At 34.8% G+C, this 25,395-nt stretch overlaps 1 protein-coding gene across 6 annotated transcripts in view; it reads right to left on the bottom strand.

Moving 5' to 3' along the window:
* The window catches only part of STXBP5 (syntaxin binding protein 5), a 163,058-nt gene that overhangs the window by 36,891 nt on the left and 100,772 nt on the right, over positions 1-25,395 (bottom strand). For 3 of the 6 annotated variants that reach the window (XR_006526709.2, XM_014850644.3, XM_070506876.1), the window contains 10 exons: positions 23,855-24,002; positions 23,575-23,642; positions 23,267-23,307; positions 22,182-22,402; positions 21,494-21,672; positions 17,341-17,466; positions 15,282-15,433; positions 7,773-7,838; positions 2,808-2,867; positions 2,658-2,705 (listed from right to left, as the gene is read on the bottom strand). Coding sequence is in view for 4 of the 6 variants with exons in the window: in XM_014850644.3 (XP_014706130.1) it covers positions 2,658-2,705; positions 2,808-2,867; positions 7,773-7,838; positions 15,282-15,433; positions 17,341-17,466; positions 21,494-21,672; positions 22,182-22,402; positions 23,267-23,307; positions 23,575-23,642; positions 23,855-24,002 (1,109 nt within the window). In the remaining 2 variants the exon portion in view is untranslated. The remainder of the gene's footprint in view (positions 1-2,657; positions 2,706-2,807; positions 2,868-7,772; positions 7,839-15,281; positions 15,434-17,340; positions 17,467-21,493; positions 21,673-22,181; positions 22,403-23,266; positions 23,308-23,574; positions 23,643-23,854; positions 24,003-25,395) is intronic. The other 3 variants (XR_011502593.1, XM_014850645.3, XM_044768513.2) reach the window with 2 other exon arrangements.

The raw sequence follows: 25,395 nt of genomic DNA, 5'->3' as shown, positions 1-25,395 counted from the left end.
CACAGTGGAGTCGCTCTCCCCGGGTGAACATCCTGGCTGTGTCACTCCATAGCTGGGTCACCAACAGGTACATCACTTACACTCTAACTCTCAGTTTCCTCATTTGTAAAATAGGGAAATAACAGTAAGTAGCTCAATGATGTTACTGAGCGGATTAAATAAGAAAAATTATACATAAAGGGCTGGCACAGTGCCAGGAAAATTGTAATTGTTAAGTACCCTTTAAAAAAAATTATGGTCATTATCTCAGCTATCTCAGATGTACTGTTGGGCAGTAAAGAATAAAAGCGTTCATTTTTCATGCTTGGGCTAGACTGTTAGAGAGCGAAGGGCATCCTGCACCCCCTCCCGCGCCCCCTGCCCTCTCCGACGACACCAGCAGCAGGTACTTTAAAAGAACAGGCGACACTCAGAGACAAGGTTTCAGAGCCAAGACACTCAGCTGGACTTCCACGCAAGGAGGTCCTTCCACCAGCGCACACCTTGGCCCCTGCAAAACTGCCTGAAGCTGACGCTACAAATGTCTGTGGACTGAGAGAGGGCGGTGACCATTTTCTGAGTTTCGGGCTACTTCAGAGACAGTGCGGGACCCGACGATGGGGAACACGGTGAGTTCAGAGTGCTCACGGAGTCCTAGCACTACTGTGAGACCACAAGCCCCACACGGAAAACACGCCTTACAGAGAGGGCTTCAGGAGGTGCCATGAAGCTTATTCCTACGTTTCATTGACATTTTATGTGTTTTTCAATGACATATTTTATGGTCAGTCTTATTACAACACTAGACACTAATGTAGGGAGACTTTTTAAACAGTCATTTTTTAAACTGCAGAAACTCTTACAGTCTAAAATGGGGCAGTCTCCATTTGAATGAAGAAAAAATTAAGAAGCGAGCTTTCCTTCTATGTACTTCGGGATACTCTTGGGATTAAAAAACTCACTGAAAAGTTCCAACCAAAAACAAACAAAATTATATAAAAGAGATATAAAAGTGGTTTCTGAAGATGAAAAATTATGTATAACTGTGTAACTAACATAAGTTTGAGAAGCTGAATAAAGTTAACATTTCCCAAAACATATTAACTACAGAAACTGGCATGACAGAAGAAAAACTTGCCAATAACATAGTAAGAAAGCAAGAATGTTATCAAAGCACTATCCTTCCAATGGAGTCCTCAGTCCTAAGAAATTTATTATTTGAAGGCTTTCAAATATTCAAGCTCAGACATTTCATATTACATATTCTATTCAAAACACAGGGGAAAAAAGAAAGTGAGTCAATACATTTAACAAAGCAAATGCAGTCCCATAACCAAAAATCAGACAGAGAAATTATTCAAAAAAATTTAATTATGTACAAAGTCCCTTTCATGCAAGGTAAAATTCCTAGGTAGTTAAATTCTAGAAGTTCTTTGGTAAACTACGTGTGGGAAAGTCCCTTTAACTTTTTACATTATATGACAGTAAAAGAACCTCTAATGGACTCTTAAGATAGAACATATCATAAAGGGAACTGGTTGAAAAAATATTTTGCTATAGTGCTAGTACATAATTAAAGTGATTTAACTACTGCCAATTAATTCACTAAAAACCCACAAATATAAAGAGGTAAATAATCGATTTTCCATAAATGAAGAGCCCTTTGCCCAAGAATAAACCACCTTATTTAAAAAATGACCAGAGATGCTAACAGTCAGCCAGCGTTAAAATGACTAAACAGGGTTCAATTTACAACATGCAGACAATACAGATGCTACTTCTAAACATTTTTGCATTTTACTGTATATTAAACTTTATCAGTTAAGAAAAAGTAAAACTAGTCCAGCTGCCTAGAAATTCATCTAATTTAATACAATTCAAGGAATATGTGGTGGGAGTTTTGGGGGAAATAAGTAATATCATAACAGTATAGTCAAAATTCTGGATCCAAATCAAAGATTACATTTATGCTTTTTGTAAAACAGTGTTTCTCAAGCCTTCATAGAATATGCAAATTTCTATGACCAAAAAACCCTAGCTTGATTAAGTTCTCAAAATTTCATTACATATTTAGACCCTCAATTTTAAACTTTGAAAACCTTGGACTGAATAACTCATTTCAAAGTATATTCATAAAAATAATCAAAAGGATTATTATAAAATACTCTTTATCAGTCATTTTTACTTGGGTGGGGGGAGGTCATAGAAAATTCTCATTTAACCCAGGGGAAGCACAGATTACAGACTAAAAGAGTCAATCTTTTAGAGAACCATTACCTTGAAATTTGGGGTATTGAAAATGTGAAGAAAATGGAATAAAGGTAGAAAAAATACAAAAAACACTAAAAAGAAAAAATATTTCAAAACTTAGAAGTATAAAAACTGTACTATTGATGACATAAATTGAACCCTGCTTTATTTTAAAATAAAGCAAAAATAAAAATTAATAGAACAATTCACACTGTAAGTCAGAGGAAGAACGGCAACCCCAATTTAACTGATTTTAATAATTATTGCCCCAATGAGTTTAGAAGAAACACAGCCCAAGAGATTATTGTTTAGCATAGGAATAACAAATTAATATATACAAAATGCAATGCACGAGATAATTTTCTGGTGTTGAGTTAGCATTGCATATAGCAAGGATGAGAAACAAAATAGAAATTTCTATTTCCTACCTATATCACTGGCTACCATCTTGGAAAACTTTCTGCTTTTGGTCTTCACTGAAAATAATATTTTGATATAAAATGTCAAAATCTATTCAAAGTAAACTAAATTAATTAAACATAATTAAAAGAAAATACTTTAAAATAAAGATACTATACCCTTTTCTATAAAATTATTCATTTTTTGTTCATCATCTGAATTGTGTGGTGATGAAGAACCTACACAAATGAAGACAATGGAAGGAACAGGCACATGGTCAGTCACAAACACTGAGTGGTCAGAGGGAAAAGCACAAGCAAAACAATGTGGTGACCTCTAAAACAAGTTTCCACACTACTGGCCACAAGGAAATGTCCCCCCACCCAAGTTAATAACAATCCTCATAATATTACAGTAAGAATAGTAATCAGTAGTGCATTATCTTTCACAGTAAACCAATTCCTAGTTTATATAAACATTAACTCTAATCTGTAATAATTTTTGCATAAGTCACAACCATTTGGCAAAATCTTGGTATGTTAGAGAACAGATAAAAGAAAAATATAGGTAGCAGTTAATTAACTGTTTCTGAAAGGAAACGTAAAAATTCTTAATATTATTTAACTGAATAAGATTTATCTCGTAGAACTAAGAATCCTGTACAAGTACTATATTTAAAAAATTTATTCTAGAGTTAGCTTTCTAGATACAAACTTTAAAATCATATATAAATTCTACTATTACCATAGAGATCTTTAAAATACTGAGGATAATACTTAAAATTTTAGATAGGTTCAAATACATATTTACTTAAATTTAATGAGGTAAGAAATATTTAATTTTATTTTGGCTGTAAGTTCCAATAAGTTTATCTAACATTTTTATAATTAAGATTTTATTTGTCCTTTTTCCTTAAAAAATGGTGTTTCTAATTTTTCATAGTATTTCTTTAATTTCTAACATAAAACTTTTATTATGAATGCAATTCTAAGTAGCATTCTAGTTGACGACTTTCATTAGAATCAAACTATTCTTTATAACACATCCCAAATGATATCTCACCAATTAAATTTTTTGCAGTCTCCCCAGGTATAAGTCACTTCCCCTCCTTTGAACTCCCATAATATCTATCTGTATACTTCTCTTATGATGTTAATCACTAATACCTTATATTTTAAGTTTAGACACATCTGACCTTTGCCACTGGACTGAACTTCTGAAAAGCTGAATGAATAAAGCTTTCCTGCTAGAAGCAAATACCTAGAACACAACTGGAAGTAAATAAAAAGGTTTTTCTGTACTTTTTTCCTTTTTATCCCAGTGAAAGTGCTGAACCTTAATAAATAAACAAGGTCAAAATCTGACCTACCCATCCCCTACAAAATTGTACCTTTTCTCTTTGGCCAGGTGGCCAATATCGTTGTAGTTTCTTATCAGACCAAGTAAAGTCTGCCAACATTGGCAGGATCCAGCCACTTCTGTAATAGTCTTAAAAGATTACTCTTTAAAAACCAAATACTTTTTGCTAAATAGCATTTATAGATCCTCATAAATCCTATATCCAAAAATATCACAAAAGTAACACTGAGCTCAGTAATGTTTCCAGAAATAAAAATAGGCATACTTGCTTTTCATATAAATATAATTCAGATTTAAAGAAGATAATGGTTATAAGATGTTATATATATTTTAAAATATGATCGTCATCTCTGATACTAAATAGCCACATGAATGTGCAAAAATTTATTAATACTTGTTTTATTTGATATATTTCATATTAAAGCAACAGCAAGATAACATATCTGAACATGAAATATATAATTATAAAAATGTTTAGCATTTCCAACATAAAAATAGGCAATATAAGCTGTAAAGATAAATAAAACAAGCAGATTTATTTTTCCCCTAACTGAAAATGCCTACCACAGGTTGTCCTATTTTCTATGAGAATTCATGAAGAAGGTCCAAAAATGTTTTCAGCATAGCCTACTTGAATATATTTACCAAATTACTACGATTAAATAAACATAGAAAACATCTACAGCTTTTTGTTTTTTCTAGGGCACATGGCAACTCCTGTAGGCACCATTTATATCACAGTCTTTGTGGTCCCAGGTTTTTTTTCAATTTCAAATAACCTAACAAATTTTTTATCATTCTAACATATATATTTATATATATATTTTTAAATGCAGTACTAGAGAAAATTCAAACATTATTAAAGTGTCCAGTGAAGCAATCTGAGTTCTTTGAAATAAAGATCAAATGGAGATGGCAGAAATAATTCTCTGTAAACTCAAGAAGGCAGAATTAATTTTCTATTTCAGAGAGAATGATGGTTTATTTAAAAATAAATTAAAAGGGCAAACTATATTCATTACTTAGATTTTCTCAGGATAATTTTTGAATAGAGCTTTGATATTGATTAGCTAAACTGTTTCTTGATTATGTGATTTAAAAGCTTTTCAAAAAACTTCCCCTTCATCCATATGTATTATTTTGAGTGAATACATTAGTTTTGATAAAGGGCAGGTGGCTACTTTTCATTTCCATAGTAGTGGTCCCTCTCAGTGTGTACGAGGAACTCAGCTGAACTTCCAACCCACTTTTAGTCATTTCTTCTTTTCTTATAAATACAAACATTGTTTTCCATTAAGTATGTTGGTTCTAATTATCAATATTGTATCATTTAACTATCTATTTATTTATTCCCCACCACTCTGCAGAAACTATGTGAGGTTAGGAACTTAACTACTACTCTCATGGTTTGAGTAACAGGATCCCCTTGGGGTTCTTCTGTCTCAACTCAAACTCACCCCATTCGTTTTTCGTTTTCGATCATCCTAAATTAGTAGATTTGCATGTGCTGGTGAGAGGAATGATAATAAATTATTCCTTTATTTCCTCATCAGAATGCTAACAGAGACGAAGGCAAAAAAGTTACAAATGTACAAAGACTAAGACAACAGGACAGTGATAGACAGCAAAAGTTACTACTATTTATAAGTGGGTAAGTAGCAAAAGGCACAAGCTGTAGGAATAGTGCCAAAGGGGTGGCTTTCTAGAATTTTCTTCTAGTTTCTCTCGTACTTCTTAGCCCTTACGCATGACTGACATCTATCTCCTGCTGCACGAAACACATTTCAGGCACAATTACTGTCTACTAAAGTGTGATCTGTTTTTTGTAAAAGCAGTCTTTCCTGACATGCAGAATGGATATAATTCTTCAGAGAATTCTTCTCTTTCACAGCATAATCAAAGACTAAACTAAATACACTAAGAGTTTTATATCTAAAGATGAGAATTTGAGATTTAGCAATGATTTTTGAGGTCACAATTTTTACTTTGCATTTCACTCACTGAGAGAGAAACAATAAAATACCTAGTGTCATATAAACTTCTGCATATTAAAACTACACTACGTTTTCACAGGGACCAAAGATAACAACATACTTGAAAATGGTGAACGATATTGGAGCTTCTCAGGTATGAAGAAGAAAGAATTTGGAGGGTTTTTACCTTTATGCACTTTTTATATTTATATACTTAGATTTAAATATACTTTTATACTTATCTACAATTACCTCTTTTAAGGTTATTTCAAAATTGTTAGATATATACACCTATTGAAAGTTTGGCTTAGAATAAAAAGGAGTGTTAATTTATTTGGGCTGAATCTTGCTGTAACACTTTTGATGGTCACTGAATATGTTAAAAGATAATGTATTACACGTCCAAATTATCCAATTTGGCTAATAGCCTTAACATGTTGACAACTGCATTCACAAGGCCTTTATGGAAAGAGAGACGATCAGAACCGTATTATATGCAGTTGGAGGAAGCTATTTTAAAATATAATTTTTTAATCTTTTAAAAAATTAAAATAATTTTTAATTATTTTAATTAAATCAATTATTTAATAAAGATACTACACCACTTTCTATAAAAGGGTAATAATTAAAAGATATTATAATTCTGAATTCAGAATAACTCTGGTCTTGTGAGATGTGAAATGCAGTTGCTTGCTCCATATTGAACATTCACTCCGACTTTATTCTACCAAGATCCAGACTTAATATTGGGTGCTAATTATGGGAGAGGCTCCTATGGCTCCATGTGTTCTATTAGTTTAATGAGTGAACTTAAACATGAAATTTAAAGATTAAAAAACCAGAAGGTGGATATATTTTAAGAAAAGAAATGATTAACTTGTGCATTATCAGGAAAATGTAATTTTAAAAAATCACAAAAGCTTTTGCAGTCCTAGATCTAATAAAATGCTAAACTGAAATATGAGGGACTAAAGTAAAATGGACTTCTCAATATTACTCATTCTTAAAATTATTTCTGACGTAGTAAGTCCAGCTATGGAAGGATCAAAGTCTGTCTAAAACAGTGCTACTTTATGCGAAGATCAATCTTTCCAGGAGAAAGCTGATGAAAATTCCCAGCAAGAATTATCTAATAAATACAGTACTTAAAATTATAAAGTCGACCTTATTAAAAAGATTAACAAAATTTCAATCCACCAAAAAAATAAATAAATTCAGGATCCTCTTAACCTTAAGGGGGCTCAAAAGATACTAAAAGTAATGCTCCTCTGAAAAATTAATATACACACAGGTCACATAAGGACTATACACGGACAAGAAAGGACAACTGCTTTAATATAGCTCTAAAATTGTATCAGATATTACTTTGATCAAAAACAAAAACAGATATAACTAGACTACAATTATTCTGTCTACAGTTACTATTAGGTTATAAGCGTTAAAATCTTTCCTAAGATTCAAATGGACGCTATTCATGGATAAGAGCACTGTTCTACCAGATGATGTCAGGCATGCCTCTGGCAGATAACTGAACCATTTGATCCAACGGTAAGAAGTAAAATATATTTTCCCTTAAAAACTGTAAATATTAGAAAGCTAAGTAAACAGTTACATGACTCAACAGGTAACAGCTGTGGATTTCTTTTCATTTAATGAGAATGCAAAGAATATAGTTATCATTTTAAGAATCAATATGGGACACAAAAGTTCCTTGTAGGTGTATTTTAAATGCTTATCTATAAAAAGGAATATTGATATGCGATATTGGCTTGTGTAGCATTATAATTATTAATGAAATAAAAACCAAATTACCCGAAGTCGGAGATTTGCAGCGATCCTCTGGGACTGCCGTCCCTTCACTGATATCGCACAGACCTGCTGAAAAACAAAACCAAAAACCAAATCACACCACAAGTTCATGTGAGTGCAGCTTCACCTCCCATGTACAGTCCATACTTAATGATTGTCCGTTCCAACAACCCAGCAGACCGACAGACTGCGCTGGCACTGCGCTCCTCAGTGCTGAGACAGGAACGGAGTAGCATCGTGATATTAAATCAACTCCAGCTAACACAGCAGCCATCAGTTAAACAAATTAGACACAACTTCCAAAAGAGAGAGTTTGCTATTCTTCAAGGACATTAAACATAATGCAGGACTTTGTTTAAAAGCAGTAATTTGAAGGAATATGATATACTTCTTATTGGGTTTCTCTTGAGGGAGAATAAATACCTGGTAATAAATTTGGTAATTTTTACATCATAGGGACCAGACCCTGAACTCAAACCTCAAAGTGGTCTCCCGCTAAGTATGTCTCAAATACCTTCCTTAAATATTTTTGAATAATAATTAAGAAAATACTTTATACCTCTAAGTCTGGAATATTTTACATATTGCACATTACTTATCTTGTAGGGTTATACATCTTAAAAACTATACCATCACATTTTTTAAAGAGCTCTAAAGAAATACTTTCTTTTCACAGATATATATGAATTATATGAAACCAACCTATCTTAAAGGATGGCCTAAATTCTTAGGAGAAACCATAGCAACATATTTAATGCTGCAGACAAGAACTAAAAGACATGGCAAAATGCAAAGTAAACAATTAGCATGGATATTAATTTGCTTGGTGACTGAAATGAATTCTTGCAAATTCTTCAAAAATTATAAATAAACACACATCAAGAGTTTCGGAAAGCTGGGTCACAGACAGGGGCCACATGTCTACGCCTCAGAGAAGTTAAGTATCACGTCAACATATGTGCACATACGACCAGAATCTGTTTTTCCATTCTTCTGGTAAAAGACACAATGTCACAACCTCTACAGTTGCTAAGAAAGCTTTTACAGTAACATTTTCAGAGAACATCGAGCACTGAATTAGCTTATGAGAACTGTTTTCTATTTTAAAATATTATTTATCTTCATTGGGTATGAAGTTTTTGAATGACAACTAGTTTTTTCTTCTTCTTAACTTTCATCAAACTAATAGTTTTGGGGAGAAAACCCTAGTTTTTATAGTTTTAAGATGATAGATGTAATTATAGGTATGCATTTGATCTTTGACAAAATATTTATTTATATAAATGAACTTTTTCTTGATAGGACACTAAGATAGCAGGTCTTTAAATAGTATTGGTACATGAAAACAACCTAAGTGTCCATCTATGGATGCACAAAGAAAATGTGGTATATGTACATATAATGGAATATTATTCAGCCATAAAAAAGAATGAAATTTTGCCATTTGCAACAACCTGGATGGATATCGAGGGCATTAGGCTAAGGAAATAAGTCAGACAGAGAATGACAAATACCATATGATGTCACCATATGATCTCACTTTTTGTGAAATCTAAAAACAAAAAGCAAAAAACAAAAAACCCAAGCTTATGGATAGAGACAACAGATTGGTGGCTGCCAGAGGTGAGGGGTGGGGGGGGTGGGAGAAACAAATAAAGTGGATCAAAAGTTACAAACTTCCAGTCATAAAATAAGTCAGTCATGGGGGATATAACATATAGCAGGTCGACTATACTTAATACTACTATATTGCATATTTGAAAGTTGCCAAGCGAGTGGATCTTAAGAGTTCTCATCACAAGAAAAAAATATTTTTGTAACTATGTAAGATAAGGGATGTTAACCAGACTTCCTCTGGTGACCATTTTGCAATGTAATACAAATGTCGAATCATTGTACGGTAGACCTGAAACTAACATAATGTTAAAAATCAATTATACCTCCATAAAAAAATAAATACATGGTAGTGATAATAAACTCCAGTATTACAATGAGCCTAGTACTGAATAAAAATAACCAATTTTGAAATTTTAAGCCTTCAGTATTTTGTCAACTGCTACTAAACACTATAAAAATGTACTATGTGATATAATTTCCATTCTTAAAATAGTCTAGGAAGAAACATTTAGGAAGCTAAATTAAAGAACGTGACAGAGATGATTTAATTTAGATATTAAATTACTGAATGAGCCAAGAACCACTTCACTGCCTTCCATCTGACTCAGGGTAAGAGCTGATGTCCAACCCTCCATGACTGGCTGATGGATATGATCCTCTGGTACATGGCTGTGGTGTAGCTCACTGTTCTCTCTGACTTGACCTCCTCTCCTTGCACCTGTGCATGCCCACATCCCTCTCTCTACCCTGGCCATGCTTACTCCTCACTGTGCCTTGGACTCCCCGTGTATACTGCTTCAGAGCTACTGTACTTACTCTCTTCAGTTTGAAGTGTTCTTTCCAAGGACCTCCTCATGGATAAGAGCTCTCCCACTTCCTGTAAATCTTTACTCAACAGTCACCTGGATACTCTATCTAAAATTTACCACCAGTGTCACTGATATCTCAAATCCCCCCTCATTTAATTATTTTTCCCTTTAGCACCATTATGCAACTTACTATATATTACTTATCTTTTTTAATTGTCCATCTTGTCCAGTAGAGTGTGAGTTTCACGAGGGCAGAGAGATTTTTGTCTGTTTTATTACTCGTAACAGTGCATAGCACATGGTACGTGCTCAGCTAATATGTGTGGAATAACTGAATGAATATATACGAAAGAATTTCACAGCATATATTCTAATCCTTCTTCTCTGTTACTGCCAGATTCCCTTCAACAAATATTCCAGCAATACAGTGATCTACGCTTTGCCCAAATGCATCCCAATCCAATTAGCTGGCTGGTAATAACCAACATTTACTAAGTGCTCATTATGTGCCAGATTCTGTTCTACGTGCTTGACCCATTTAACCCTCACTGGAGCCAAGGAGGTGGACAGATTATCCTCTTTTTACAGAAGAAGAAACTGAGGCACTGAGTGTTTTAGGGATCTTATTCAGTGGCAAACACCTAATTACTTCTACAGACAGTCAATGTCTTTGTCATCATCAGAGAGATTTTAACAGTCGAAAGTTGTGCACAGTTGGGTAAAAATTTGTTTTCTCTATAACCTGCTTTCAAAATGAGGAGGAAACACAATGGGTAATTTAAAATCTTCTACACTTCTCAAATAAGTACATTCAGCAGTTATGTCACATTACTGGCACACATTGAGTTGTGGTCACTAGTAACAGAACAACCACTTGAGTGCCAACAACACTCCACTCACAAGATGTGGTACGTTACATATGCTGCCGTCCCACTTGTCGATTACAATAGTAACTTTATGAGGGGTGATCCGCCCCACTTTACAGATAAGGACTCTGAGCCTCAGAGGAGTATCTTCTCTAATATCACACACATAAAAGGAGGGCTGAGATTTAACTCAGATCTGCCTAAACTAACATCAAACCTCCAAGCATGTTCACATGAACTAGTCTTGAGCCAATTTTCTATTCTGTGTGTATGTAATCAATCTTTATAACCTAAACACAGGACTTAACATTTACTGCTGATAAACTTCATTTCCTTGGTTTAATTTATGATTTCTACCTACAACTATCTTTATGGGTCTTTGCCATCAAATGTAGTAGTTACCCTTTAAATAAGGACAGTAAGAACGTCTTCTCTTTCAAATGTTTAAACAGGAAGCTTACTTTACTATTTAAAATGTTCAACAAAACATAATCATACGTTATTCAACATAATATATCCAGTAGCTGAGGGACACTAGGTCAAAGCTACTGTCAGGCCACAAACTGACCCACTAGGTTCTGTGGTTTAATCCAGGGGTTGGCAAACGTTTTCTGTGAAGGTTCAGATTGGTTTTTGGCATCAATCTGTCGCAACTACTCAGCTCTAACATTGTAGCACAAAAGCAGCCATAGATAACACACATAAGCAAATAAAGGTGGCGCTGTTTTAACGAATCTGTACTTGCAAAACAGGCATGGGGCCACATCTGGCCCACAGACAGGGTTTTTCGACTCCTGGCTTAATCGTTCTTGCAATCATCAAACTGAACTAGGTATGTAAGTCACTTCCACCTGTCTGGTTCACAAAAGCATCATGGAATTCTTATCAAATACCTGGTTAACTTCAGGAACACTATGCCAACAGGCTGCCATGAGCCATTAATGCAGTTACCAGATTAAAAAGTAATGCTGATTTCGGCACAACTTACTTTTTGTGAATTCCTGCTGTCTTTTACCCATATCTCTATTTTCAATACCCATACAAGGCACCAGCTACTTATCAAATCATTCCAGAAGTTTGACTGATTTGTACATCAAATTTATTGATTTGTAGAATATTTGACTTTCATCAACTGGGGGTACCATTTACAAATTCTCTTGAAATCTTTTTATTATTGCTTGGTCTGCTTTATTTACACAATGTAGCTTAGACTTTAATTTCTCTTTATTATTTTTCATATTTTCCAGAGAGAAATGTCATTCTTCCTAATGGAGAGCTGAGAAACAAAGCTATTTAATCCTACATTCTGTTTTTCAACTATCATTTCAAACCATCTCTAAAGCGGGGTCCTAATCCTTCTTTAACTATATTTTCATTGTAACCAAACATTTTGCTATATTTCCAATTTTTTAGAAATCAGCCTTAATTCAACACAGTACTTAGTGATCTATGCAACATTTTTATCCATTCTTGATTGTATCCCTTATTTCTTATATAGTATCTTTCGTTTCTTATAATACACAAACACACAGAGAAATTTCAACTAGCACTACTGGGCTCCATAGCTATTTCTCTTTTGTGTCTTATTGAAGATACTGAAGACTTGAAAGTAATTGCCATTGTACAGTCAAAAACTTCATTTTTAGATCCTCCTCTCCTTAACTTTTGAAAATATCTTTCTTAAAGTCTAGATACAACTTTCTGTCTCTAAATTTCTCTCTTTATAATTATCAACTTCCAAGACTAAGCAAGCACTGTTTCTCAAGTGTCTATCGCTTCCACAGGACTAATTAGATCTTATTTGGGGTTCAGAATTATATTCAGAATAGAAATTTCCCTTTTGTGTCCTTTATTGAGTGAAAAAGTGGCCAGCAAAACAAGACATAAATTATCAGGTTTCACTTTCAGTGCATTTAAGACTTTCAGCAGATACACAGGGAGCTGAAATACTTGAGCACTCCTTGTCTCTGTGACAGTTTCATAATTTTTATCACGACAACACCATACATATTTCAGTCAATAGGTCAACTGTATTTTAATACAGCCAGAAAACTTTTAAACTTAAAAAACAATGCTTTATCTTATAAAATAATTTCAGGAGTGACATCTTATTCTTTACGAAAATATATCAGCATCTATTAGTAGCAAAAAATTTCTCCATTCAAACTGATCTATAAAAAAGACAGAAGAACAATTTGATGGCATTTGGTCTACGTTTCAAGAACATATTATAAAATATACACTTTAGCAAGAATATAATTTTTTATATGAATGTAATTAAAGAATTTTAGTACCAATTATTCTCTATTTAATTTTATTCTAAATATAAATAACCATATTTTATAATTAAGGCCCAAATATTCTTAAGATGTTAAAGCATATTTTAAAATAATTTTCTTTTAATTTTTATTTAAAACATAATCCTAGATATTGTTAAAGTGAGCACAATAACCATAAGTAAATATCTTAACTTGATTAAAAAAAAACTCAAATAGTTCTCGTGTGCCTAAACATCTAACTCCTCAACACAAAATGAAACAAATAATAATATGAATAATACTTTGGGGTTTACTACAGAATAAAGCAGGAGGCAGTGAAATTTAAGAAAAAGATATTTTTTAAATCACATGGTAAAATTGGTCTCTATCCTTGGATAAATTTAGGTATTTCATTTCTAGCAATTTTATGTAAACTATAATGAGATCTCAAGGAGAAAAGAAGTTAATTTTAGGAGTAATAAAATTTACCACAAGTTTGTTGTAAAATTGTTAAAAGTATTTCTTTCCCCCCAAAAACTTCTTCTCTATCATGACAATGCTCCAACCTACCAACACTAAACATTAGTTTCTTTGCTTTATAAAGAAACTGGACTGGAACACAAACACTTCAATAGCTGTGTTCATATACATATCATGAAATGAACTTAAGTAATGAGTATATTATTTTCGATACAGAATGTTCTAATAAGCTCTTTTAAAAACAATTGAGAAAAAATAATGATTTTACAGACAACAAACAAACACGTCGTGACTTTACTGACATGGAATAAATAACTTACTTAAAAAAGAGGAACGGAGTTTGTTCACAGATTCAGAATATAAGCTAGAAAGGCCGCACATGCAAGAAGCCACGAGCAGCACCCCTTAGTGCAGCAATGAAAAGGGGAAGAAAAAAAGGAGACAAAGGTACTAGGATGGTGTGGCTGGGACAGTAATTTCTGCTGAAGATAAGACAAGACAAAATGATCACACACACAAACAAAAATGGAAAATAAAAAGTTCAACCCTCAAGCCAAAGCCACAGTAAGGTCCAGATCCCGTCCCCTTTTGTTCCTTCTCCCATGAACTGTGACCCAGGCAGTATTAGCTGATAATGTCCGAGAGCACTGGAGAAATGAATCCCACAGAATTCTCGTGCAGAGGGACTGAGTCAGGAGCTGCAGACAGAGCTTCCCAGTGTTGCACAGCACCCCGACATTCTGCAAATGCAGAGTCGGCCCACTCGGTTCCCACCAACCCCTGGGCCAGCTGGGCAGATCCTGGGGAGACTGGAGCCTGCAGGCCAGTTGTGCTGGCACCTCATTAACACACCCCATGTGCCAGAGATCCAGTGCCCTTTTCTGTGTATGCCATGAGGTAAACAAACAAAGGCGAGGAGTACTGGTATAGACAGCCAACTATACAGTACTGAAACATTTAAAATTGACACAAATTACCTAGCAAACACAAAAGAATGCTATAAAGCGAATTCTTAGTGGATCTGGGGACGCACTGAATCAAGGCTATCTGAGAAGACTATATTTCACAGAATTCAAATTCACTTTTGAATCTCCTTTTTTTCCACATGGGAAATGATTCCTTTGAGTTAAATAACTGAAACAATGAATTGTTGGTCTCACAATACCAAACAATAAAAGGGGCAAAACTTTGAAACTAATTTTTGTTCTGTAATAACGGGAAGAATTTTCCTGTCATTATAATCTAGCTAAAGACGTCAGACACTGTGGTTGTTTCCCAATGTTAAATATAATCCTAACACGTTAAAAACAATAGCAAAAATCTAATAACAATACAAAACAGACTCAAATCTTTTACTATTTCTGATAGTTTATACATATAGACTAAATCAGACAAGCTATTTACCTAACCGAAGTACTCATATTCACAGAAGTAACCTCAGCATTTTCAAAAATCCTAAAACTCAGGATTTTTTCTTTTTACCTCCTGAGGGTTGTCGAGATTTACGAGGAGACCGGGGTTCTCTCCGATAAGGATCATTGGAGCCATATAATTCAATAGTGCCCAGGTTGAGGAGCACTGCTTTCTGGAGGTAGTCAACCATTGCAATGCCATTACAATTGCCAAAAACCACCCTAGAAATAGGAAAAGAACAAATATTTTAGCATAAATAATTACAAGAAAATGTACTGTACTCTCTACGGCTGAAAAAGCAGCATGATGGGTCTTTCAGAAAATTTCTCTTTGAAACAGAAGATGAGCACAGACATGGAAATACAGGTTACATATGCCTTCTCATGGAACTCTGCAGATCTTCTGCAGGTATTATGATTACAAATCAATATCATTATAAAAAAACTTGGCACAGGAGTTGAAACTTGATGAGGGACACAAATCCCCATGCTGGGCAATACAACTATTTTTCTGACTTGGGGGCATTCTGAGCTCCTCAGCCCAAGACATTCCCTTCCACTGGGGAAGAGAGGACTACACCTTTGGGAAAGGTTGGTAATCCCTACAGTCAAGAGTAAAGAGGGGAAAGCACAAATCTTGGAGGCCTCCCTCTGGAGTATGCCAAATACCTTCTCAATTATGAATCAGGAACTACAAACCAAGCAACTATGAAGAAAGGAATTTTACTCTTTTTAAATCTCTTAAGCCACGAGTCAAAAACTGAAATGTAAGAGGGGCTACATAAGTGAGTAAAACAGGCCAGATAAGAGCTGGATGAGCTGGAGAGTGCACGACCCGTGCGAGGAGGAAAAGCTCGGCTGGGCTCCCGCTGACTGCTGCCTGCAGGAAGGGAGACTCCGTCAGAGCACCCCTTCAGCGGAAGCTCTACATACGGATTTTCACATTAAATAATCTTGGCAACTAGTTCAAATTTTAAAAATACACAAGAAGAGCTAAACGAGATACAACTGTGAGCCCAACAAGGCTTGAGATCAACTGATTTGCAACTTCCTACTGGTCCTTTTTCTTATATCCTGTTTGTTTCCTTCATGAATGTGGGCAGTAAAATATTAAACAGAAGGTTGTGTTCTTACATTGCGGGGTAGCAAATAAAGGACATGAGCGAAGACTATCTCAGACCGAGCCGGTCTTAGCTGGGCGCACAACTGCAGGAGACAGAGTTGGTAGCAGTGGCTACAAGGAGGAGGAAGACTGATGACAGAGTCCCTCAGGCTGGCATCATGGAAGGAGACAGTGACCCACACATGATCAGAAGCCCTGGGGCTGAACAGTTAGCATGTGGTCTCTCTTATACTACAATGTTGATTTTTAAAACAAACCAAAATAAATACTAAGTCTAGCATATTATAATAAAAAGTATGTACAATTAACACTATACACTTGAAGGCAGGAGCTGATAAATAAATATACCTGTAGTATAGATGAATAGTTTACTAAACTATTACTACATCTTTACAATTTACTCAAGTTAACTTTGTTAGACTTTCATTAGCCTGAGTACTACTATGAGAATTATTTCTGAGAGTATATATAGGAGAAGATATATCAACTTTAAACCTTTATCTCAAATAATTCATTGGTCCCTGAGATATTTAACTTTTCATCAGGAAGGAGTATAAGCACACCCAGAGTAAATTATTCAGAGCAGAATTATGTTCCAAATAAACATGAATTTGGTCTAAAATTAAAGTTAAACAACAATTTTTTTTTCCCTAAAGATTGGCACCTGAGCTAACAACTGTTGTCAATCTTCCTTTTTTTTCTGCTTTTTCTCCCCAAATCCCCCCAGTACATAGTTGTATATTTTAGTTGCGGGTCCTTCTAGTTCTGGCATGTGGGACGTCGCCTCAACGTGGCCTGATGAACAGTGCCATGTCCTTGCCCAGGATCCAAACCAGCGAAACCCTGGGCCGCCAAAGGTAGAGTGCGCAAACTTAACCACTCGGCCACGGGGCCGGCCCCTAAACAACAAATTTTTAAGTGATGCTATAATAAAGACCATTCTTTTTTAGTTTTAAAAATAAAAAAATACTATAAAGAGTCTGAGGAACACATAAAGGATACTCACAAGCCGTAGGAAGAATTGACTGCCAGGCTGGTTATTTGTTGTGGTGGCTCTCCACCCACCCACACCAACTGAATAACTAGTTCAGTCTGATAACCTGGAGACTGTTTAAGTGGTGAATTTTTAACTCTGTAATAAAGGAAAACATAGTACCTTTTAACTCATCTTCAATTATCTTATTAGGCTATGTAATTATAAAGCCATGCATAAATAATATATAAAAATAACTTTATACACAAAATAATGCTAGATATTAAAAAATGTAAAAATTGGAATCTTGTCCTCTAGAAGCACTTAATCTAGTTGAAGATGAAACGTGTACATAAATAAGAAACATAAGAGATCATACGTAAGTTCCACTATTAAGTGGGGGACAGAGCGAGACAGGGAGAAGTGGGGAGGGGGAGAGCAGGAGGGGAGGGGAGAAGAACGAAGAGAAGCAGCGGCCCAGGAATTAAGAAGAGGAAGAAAAGTTAGAAGAAAAGTGGAAGTTAGAAAAGTAGACTTAAAACTTACAAATATGGTCTAACTCAACGAAAACGGGCTAAAAACATAATGAGTTAAAGAACAAGTAAAAAAAAGTGGGAAAGTAACTTGTGTGTGTGACCACTTATATTATAAAAAAAAAATTGACTTTGACTTTGAGCTGATAGAATTTTTGAACACACAGACTCTTTCCAAAATAACTGCTGAATAGCGCTCAAAAAAATACTGCTTTTGCAAAACATAAGCAAACAAGATAAAGTAAAAGACCCATAGTCAAAGATTAACAAGTATGTAAGTGTGGTTACAGTGGAGGGGTGTGCGGTCATCAGCATAGCAAGATAGGCCAGGGCTGGACCCTGGAGGGCCTTCAAGGCCTGGCTGCAAAGGTCTGATGTTGGCAGAAAGAACTCGGGCTTTCGAAAAGCTGGAGTGAGAGTCCCGGCTCTGCCACTTACCCGCCACCTTCTTGTCTAAAATTGGAAATATTACCACCTAACCATGATATGAGGACATTATCAGCGCCTAGGAAAGAGCCTTGCCAATGGTCAAATTACACAGAAGCAACACATTTTCATTATTAAAGAATTAAAGCCAACGAAGGTTTGGAAGAACTATTTGGGAAGATGAATTGGGTGCAGGTGAGCAAGGTGAAGCAGAACAGCGAGTCCAGTTAGGAAGTTCCTGGATTCTCCTGACGTGAAACAGTCAGAAAAAGCTGGACTGGAGACACGTCATGAAGCAGGAATCAAAAAGGCTTGTAAACATCCACAAAGGCAGAAACCCTGCAGCACTTTTAACACTTGAGCACAGAGAGGGTACACAGTATTGAGTGGCTGAATGAATGAGCTGGAGGCTGACAGAGGCAGAGGAGGGGAGAAAAAGAAGATGGAGCGATTCTACATGGCCCTTCCCAAGCCCCCCAAAAAGACGTCAGGATGAAGAGTTGGCTTTACAGGAATGAGTGATGGTCATGGTGATGGTCGGGTCTTCAACTGAACTACTCAGCAAACGGTCAGATGTGTTCCCCAGCCTCACGCACACTGAGTAAGTTCGTACAAAACTTACACTGGTTAACTCACGACAAGCACGTGAGGGGGAGTGTCCAAGGGGTTTATAAGGGCGTGAGACTTTCTAAGGAATAAAGCTACTTAGACACAACACCTCTAATACTTGATCAGTAAACTTCAAACAGATTGGAAGATAAAATTTTTTTTAAAACATGAGCAATTTATTTTTTCTGTGACTACTTACACTATAAAAAAAAAATCTGCTTTGACTTTGTAAGAACATATTGATTGCACAGACTTTCTCCAGTTATTGCTCTTGTAAAACACATGCAAAGCCTGCTTACTTCAACAACTCTTGAGGCACCTGCCTTGGAGTGACAGTGTATGGAAGGACATCAGGAAGACTATTCAAATGTTGAATCTCCTGACACCAAACTCAGAGGTAAGAACCCTTTTGAATCATTTATTCGGTACTTCCAGTGAAGAAGACCATGACACCTGACCTTTGGCTGAGATATTTGCTAGACTCACTCTAAGTAAGAAAAGGGTCAGTATGTTGCCAATTTCAGGGTAAACATGAATCACTGGGGGCACCCCTAATACGAACTGAGTTATAGTCACTTCTGCCTGTGCAAACTCTGCAAGGCAATATACTCAGAACCGAACACTGGTTGAGGCAGAAGTTCTGATTCTTCTCAGGGAAACACCCACTAATCAGCTGCAAGTGTCCATCTCAAGAGAGAGCGATAGACTGAGTAGCATTTCATCTCCATCACAGAAAGCCTCTGTTGATATAAGCACAGGCCGAAGGGTGTGAGTGTGCTATTTTCTCGTTGTATGAATTGGGTAAGGCTCAAGGTAGTGCCCACCTTCCCTCTGGGATAGTTATTGTGCACATTAGATTAGATTCTCAAGAGCAGGAATAAGCATTAGGGATAATTTTAGAAGTGCACACACAGACACATTTAAGACTGAAATGATGAAGACACACAGAACTCATGCAATTCTTATTCCACTTAGTATAAAGAAACAAAAAACTTCTTAAGCAAAAATAAGCCAGCCAAATCTGCTGCAAAATTCCCAATTAGGAAAAAAATTAGAAACCAGATCAAGAAATAACAGAATATGTTAGATTTTAAAAATACAAAATGGGGGTGGTAGATGTTATGTTTTATACCTACAGTGGTTATCATTTTAATATACGTAAATTAATTTGTTTACTTTTTTTTTTTAAGATTTTATCTTTTCCTTTTTCTCCCCAAAGCTCCCCGGTACATAGTTGTATATTCTTCGTTGTGAGTCCTTCTAGTTGTGGCATGTGGGACGCCACCTCAGCGTGGTCTGATGAGCAGTGCCATGTCTGCGCCCAGGATTCGAACCAACGAAACACTGGGCCGCCTGCAGCGGAGAGCGCGAACTTAACCACTTGGCCACGGGGCCAGCCCCTAATTTGTTTACTTTTTAACATTAAGGGGTTGAGTCTTTATAAAAAGCTCCATAATTTGTACAAATATATTTTAAATGCCAAAATAATGTTTGGAGACTTTGCAGTTTCAAAATGATTATCCATTCTCATTCTTCTGTTGTGACAATTAATGTCTCCAGACATGGCCAAATGCTTCCTGAGGAGCAAAATCACCCGTTCGAGAACCACCGGCATAGAAAACACAAGCTCGAATTTATGTAAACATATATAAAGAAGATCTTTTTAAAAAAAGCTATACCTTTTAAATGATTGTAATACAAAGAATCTGCCTTATCTAATACATTTTTGATCACACACTCTCCAGAGTAACTGCTGAACTATTCACCAATAAAAGAGAGTCTAGCAAGTTGAAGGAAAACAGAACAAAGCCTGGTTCTTTCTAACAAATGTCAATCGTCTCTCTTACCACCCTCCCTCCCTCGAATCTACCACAGTCTGGCTTTTGCCCCCCAACTCTTATACTGAATCGCTGACATTTTCCACAACCACTTCACAGTCATCATCCTAAATGAGTTCTCTGTAAATGTAATACACAGTCTTCTTGAAATTCTGCAATAATTTTAACTCTTCATTGTTTTATTTCTCTGCCATATTTAAGGCTCATGTCTTTCAAAAACCTTAACCACTCAATAATATAAATTGGACAGGAAAAAGGAAAATAAAACTTTATTCAATTTGTTCCCGTATAAGAGCAAAAGGTATTCAAATCTGGAATGCTACAATAAAGGTATTTAAACACCACCACTGTGGTGCTTGAGCAGATTCAGGAAAAGTTAGGAAAATGATTACAAAATGCCTAAATCTCTAAAAACTGAAAAAAAACAGAATTTTCAGAGTGGTAGAAAGCAGTCTAAACATACATTTGATCCACATATAAATCCAGACCAAAAAAATCACTGGATTTAGAAGACTGAGCTATATATATAGGAAAGATCCATACTGACCTACCAGTGTGTTTAGAGATCAAATCTTAGCACGTTAAGGACAAAATCATGAAACACAATCATATTGCTCTTGATGTCACAAAAAAATGAGTTGGGTTAAACCACAGCAAAACGAAAATAGGTTCTCTTATGGCATTTTACTCTATCACAGAAAAATGTTACTATAACTTAACTAATGCTTACCATCTAAATTAAAAGATTATTTTCAAAACATCTATTTTTTTATAACTTACTTTAAACAAGGGACATTGTCACGAAGCCCATCAGATGAACTGCTACTGGTGGAAGGATGAGACTGAGGAGGAATGGGCTGAGGATTGGCCCCACCCACTGGGGTTGGCAAAGGGGGTGCCTGCTCACCCTCTGGGGATTCCACATCATTTATCTCATATAACAATCGGACTTCAAGCATCTGTCGTAAAAGTGAAACAGTTTACCCATTCCTAATAATTATTGTTCATTTTATTACAGTTTATATACACAGATGTATACTTCAGTGAAAAGAACACATTTAAAGGTAAAAATTTGCAAGATTTCTAAATGTAAGGATTTAGCAATGAAAAAATGTTGTTTCTGACTCAGCTTTTTAAACATGATTGTGTGTATGTGTGTGTGTGAGTGTACACACAAGCATTATGATTTTAGAATTTCTGGCACTCCTGTAAGTACCTAATTAGAGTGTGCTCAAACTCATATTAACTTTCCTCAAATGAGATATACACCGTCCTTAAGGACTTAAATGTTCAGTAAGAACATATGCATAAAAATTGGCTATTTTTCACAAAAGATGGATGGCAATGTGAATACTGAGGTGTCTTAAAAAAAATTCTAGACAAAACTGACTGCAAATAGTCTTCTAAATAATTCAAAAATTTTAAAATGTCAGACATCTGACATCGAAAGTAATTAAGAGATTATTACCGGAATGACTTCTGTGATCACCTCCTGTTTGCTGAATCTATAAATGATGACGTGAGCCGAAACTCCGGCTATGCACAGCATTCTACTTTCTGGACACCAGGAGATGATCTGAATGGCATACGGATCTTCATCTACAATGTCTGTGTTTGGTCTGTCATCTTTATTTCTTGACTTTTCAAATACTTTAGATGTCTTCAGTTTATATAATACTTGCAGAGTTACTAGGGAGAAGATAATACATATTAGATACTTTAATACAAAAAAAACAAATATAAGGTAACATTTAATTTGTCACACCATGTACGGAAAATAGCCTATATTTATTTGAACCATACTTTCACTCCTAGGTCTACGTTTCTCTATTATACTTTTAGATGATGCATTCACTGTGCTCAGTGACCAATTGTTGTACCCATTATACTCATTAAAAAAAGATTCACCATCATGATGAATTTAGATAACCTGAAAAAAATGAGTAACAAGAAGATTTTGTAAAAAAATGTAGAAATATAACAAATAATAAGGAACACATTTTGCTTTCTAAAATGATTTTCTACATATTGTCTCTACAAAAGGTACCAATATTATCTAACACTTCTACATGAGGAAACATAATACATCCTGAGTTAACTGAATTCTTAGTGCTTGCGATGTATGTTTTGCAAACATTAGCCACTCAAAGTATTCGTCCTGTTTCTGCTATTATGTAACCACCATATATATTTCACCAAGATGATACAAACTTTTGTGACCTAAGTTCAGAATCAGGCATTATATTTATTCTACAAAATTCTGTTGATTTGAAACATATTCCCACTTCTACCTCTGAGTTAAGAGGAGAAGATCTGAAGAAATTTTGAAGAATTTGAGTACTTCTGTTGAGAATTATTCTTGATTTGCTAATAATATCCTTAAGAATATCTTTAATCCATTAAAAATTCTAAGCTGATATCAGTGATAAATCAGGTATTAAATTTACAGCCTCCAAATTTCAAATTAAACGCAGCTTATACAGTCATTCTAAAACAGGTAGTATAAAAGCAATGACTGTGCAACATACAACAAATAACATTCCACAGACTTACCTGCAGAAGCATCCCAGAACTTCACCGACCCATCAGCGTGCCTATGAAACCAAATGAGTTAAGAATGTGATGAAGAAAAAAAATGACATTTTCTCTTTCTCTGAGGTCAAGTATACAAACAAGACAGTCACCAAAACGAGGAAGAAGGTAAAATTTAGGGTAAATTGGCAGGTTCTAGACAATAAATTATTTTTTATTATGGTATAGCATAAAGGAAAGCACTACCTGCCCAATTAATTAACATTCATGTGTTCTTGATTATATTTAGTTATTATTGATTTATTTGGTGAAAACAGTCTTTTACTTACCCTGTAATAATTATTTCTGGGTAGCTTTGAGTACCCAAGCCCCAATTACCTCCATTGATGGGCCATTCCTATAAGAAAAGATTATTGTATAAAGCAACTTCCAAGCATAAATACATCTTCATATATATATGTACAACAACAGTAAATGATATAGTTTACTTTCAAAAAGGGTTTCCTATACATTTTCTCTAGAAAAGCTATCAACATTATCAAACACTCCAAGATGATGAATATAAAATACTGAAATGTAACACTAAATACTAGAACTCATGTTCAATACCTTTTTGCTGTAACCTTGACGTTTCTGTCTAGCTCCAACAGAATAAAGTGCAGGAATAAGGTCCACGGGGCAATCAGCAAAATATTCGCAACACGTCACAGGGGATTCATGTATACTCAAAGGGTAGGGGTTTTCAAATATAGGATACCTTTAACAATAGGAAAAGAAAAATATTTATTAATTTAATGAATCATTACCCATGATTAATACAACAATGAAAACTTTTAAGAAATATGTACAGCTTTAGAATGGAAAAACTTTTTTAAGTTTGATTAATTTAAAATTAACATCCTTTGAAGGTCCACATAATATATTATCTGAACTTATATTTTAACTTTTCAGATAGTGTGTTCTTCTCTATAGTTTTAGAAATTACACACATTCCATCACAGATATTTAATAGATTTAACTTATGCAAATACGTAAAAAGAAATGATGTTTATAATGAAAGGTGCTCAATTAGAATAATAAACAGAAAAGCTGCAGCTGGACCTACATACCATGTGCCATACACTGGACTTATCTTATTTACTTCTTGCACCAGCTTATGATGTAGGCATTTTACTGAAGAAGAAAGGCTTAGGGAGAATGACGTGCCCAAGGCACGCCAGCTAGCAAGGAGAAGCAGAATTTGAACTGCATTCTTAACCATTAAGCTATACAGTCCTCAGTGAACAGAAACCACATCCTTCTATCAGTAGAGCTAACACAAACTGTCAATTCTCCTTTTTTCCTCCATCAATGTAATGGCTAGTGTAATATTTAATCTAGAAATGCTCTCTTGTTTCAGTGATAATCTAAATAAAATTGTACCTAAAATGTTTTCTACTTATGAAGTTATCTTATTAAATAAAGTAAAAAAATGCTTTCAAAAATCAAAATTAAAGTAGACTCCTAACTAATTACACAATGATATTTCTTTTCTGGTTTTAAAGTCCTTAAAATTTTCTGGTTTTAAAGTTACTTAAAAATATCTGGAAAATCAGAAACCAGCTAAATCTGCAAAAATTAGATGCACTGATCAGTGTACTACTGACAACAATTTTAAAAATTAAAGGAGAAAAATTTCAGAAAAGTCTTTTCTATACTTCAAAATGAACCCGACTGTCATCACTCCGTCCTCAACCATACACAAAGACAAAACTCAAACAAAACATGCATCTAAAAAATGGCAGGCAACGTTTTTCTCTTTATAAACACACTTTAAAATCTTTAGTTTAATGATTCTACTATTACTATACATTTAACTGATAAATTTGCTAAATAAAATGCCTGTTCACAGGTGACTTGCACAGTATTTTCTTTAACTTAAATGTATCTCAGGACAGACCATGTGTGAAGTCTATTTGGAAACTTAAGGAAAAAAAATCATACTAAGAATAAGTTATTTTAGGACTGTCATTTAGAAATAATGTTTTTAAATTCCTTTGTTCCACAATAGTCTTGTTATTTAAAAAAAAGAAAACACACAAAAAACCACAATAGATTATTACAGGTAGCACACACTAAGTTGATGTGAATTTGGGAATGCCTTAAAATAA

The sequence above is a fragment of the Equus asinus genome, chromosome 1 (genome assembly GCF_041296235.1).
Source record: "Equus asinus isolate D_3611 breed Donkey chromosome 1, EquAss-T2T_v2, whole genome shotgun sequence".
NCBI classification, from domain to species: Eukaryota; Metazoa; Chordata; class Mammalia; order Perissodactyla; family Equidae; genus Equus; species Equus asinus.
Note: the sequence above shows the minus strand (reverse complement) of the source record. Positions and strands in the feature narration are given on the sequence as shown.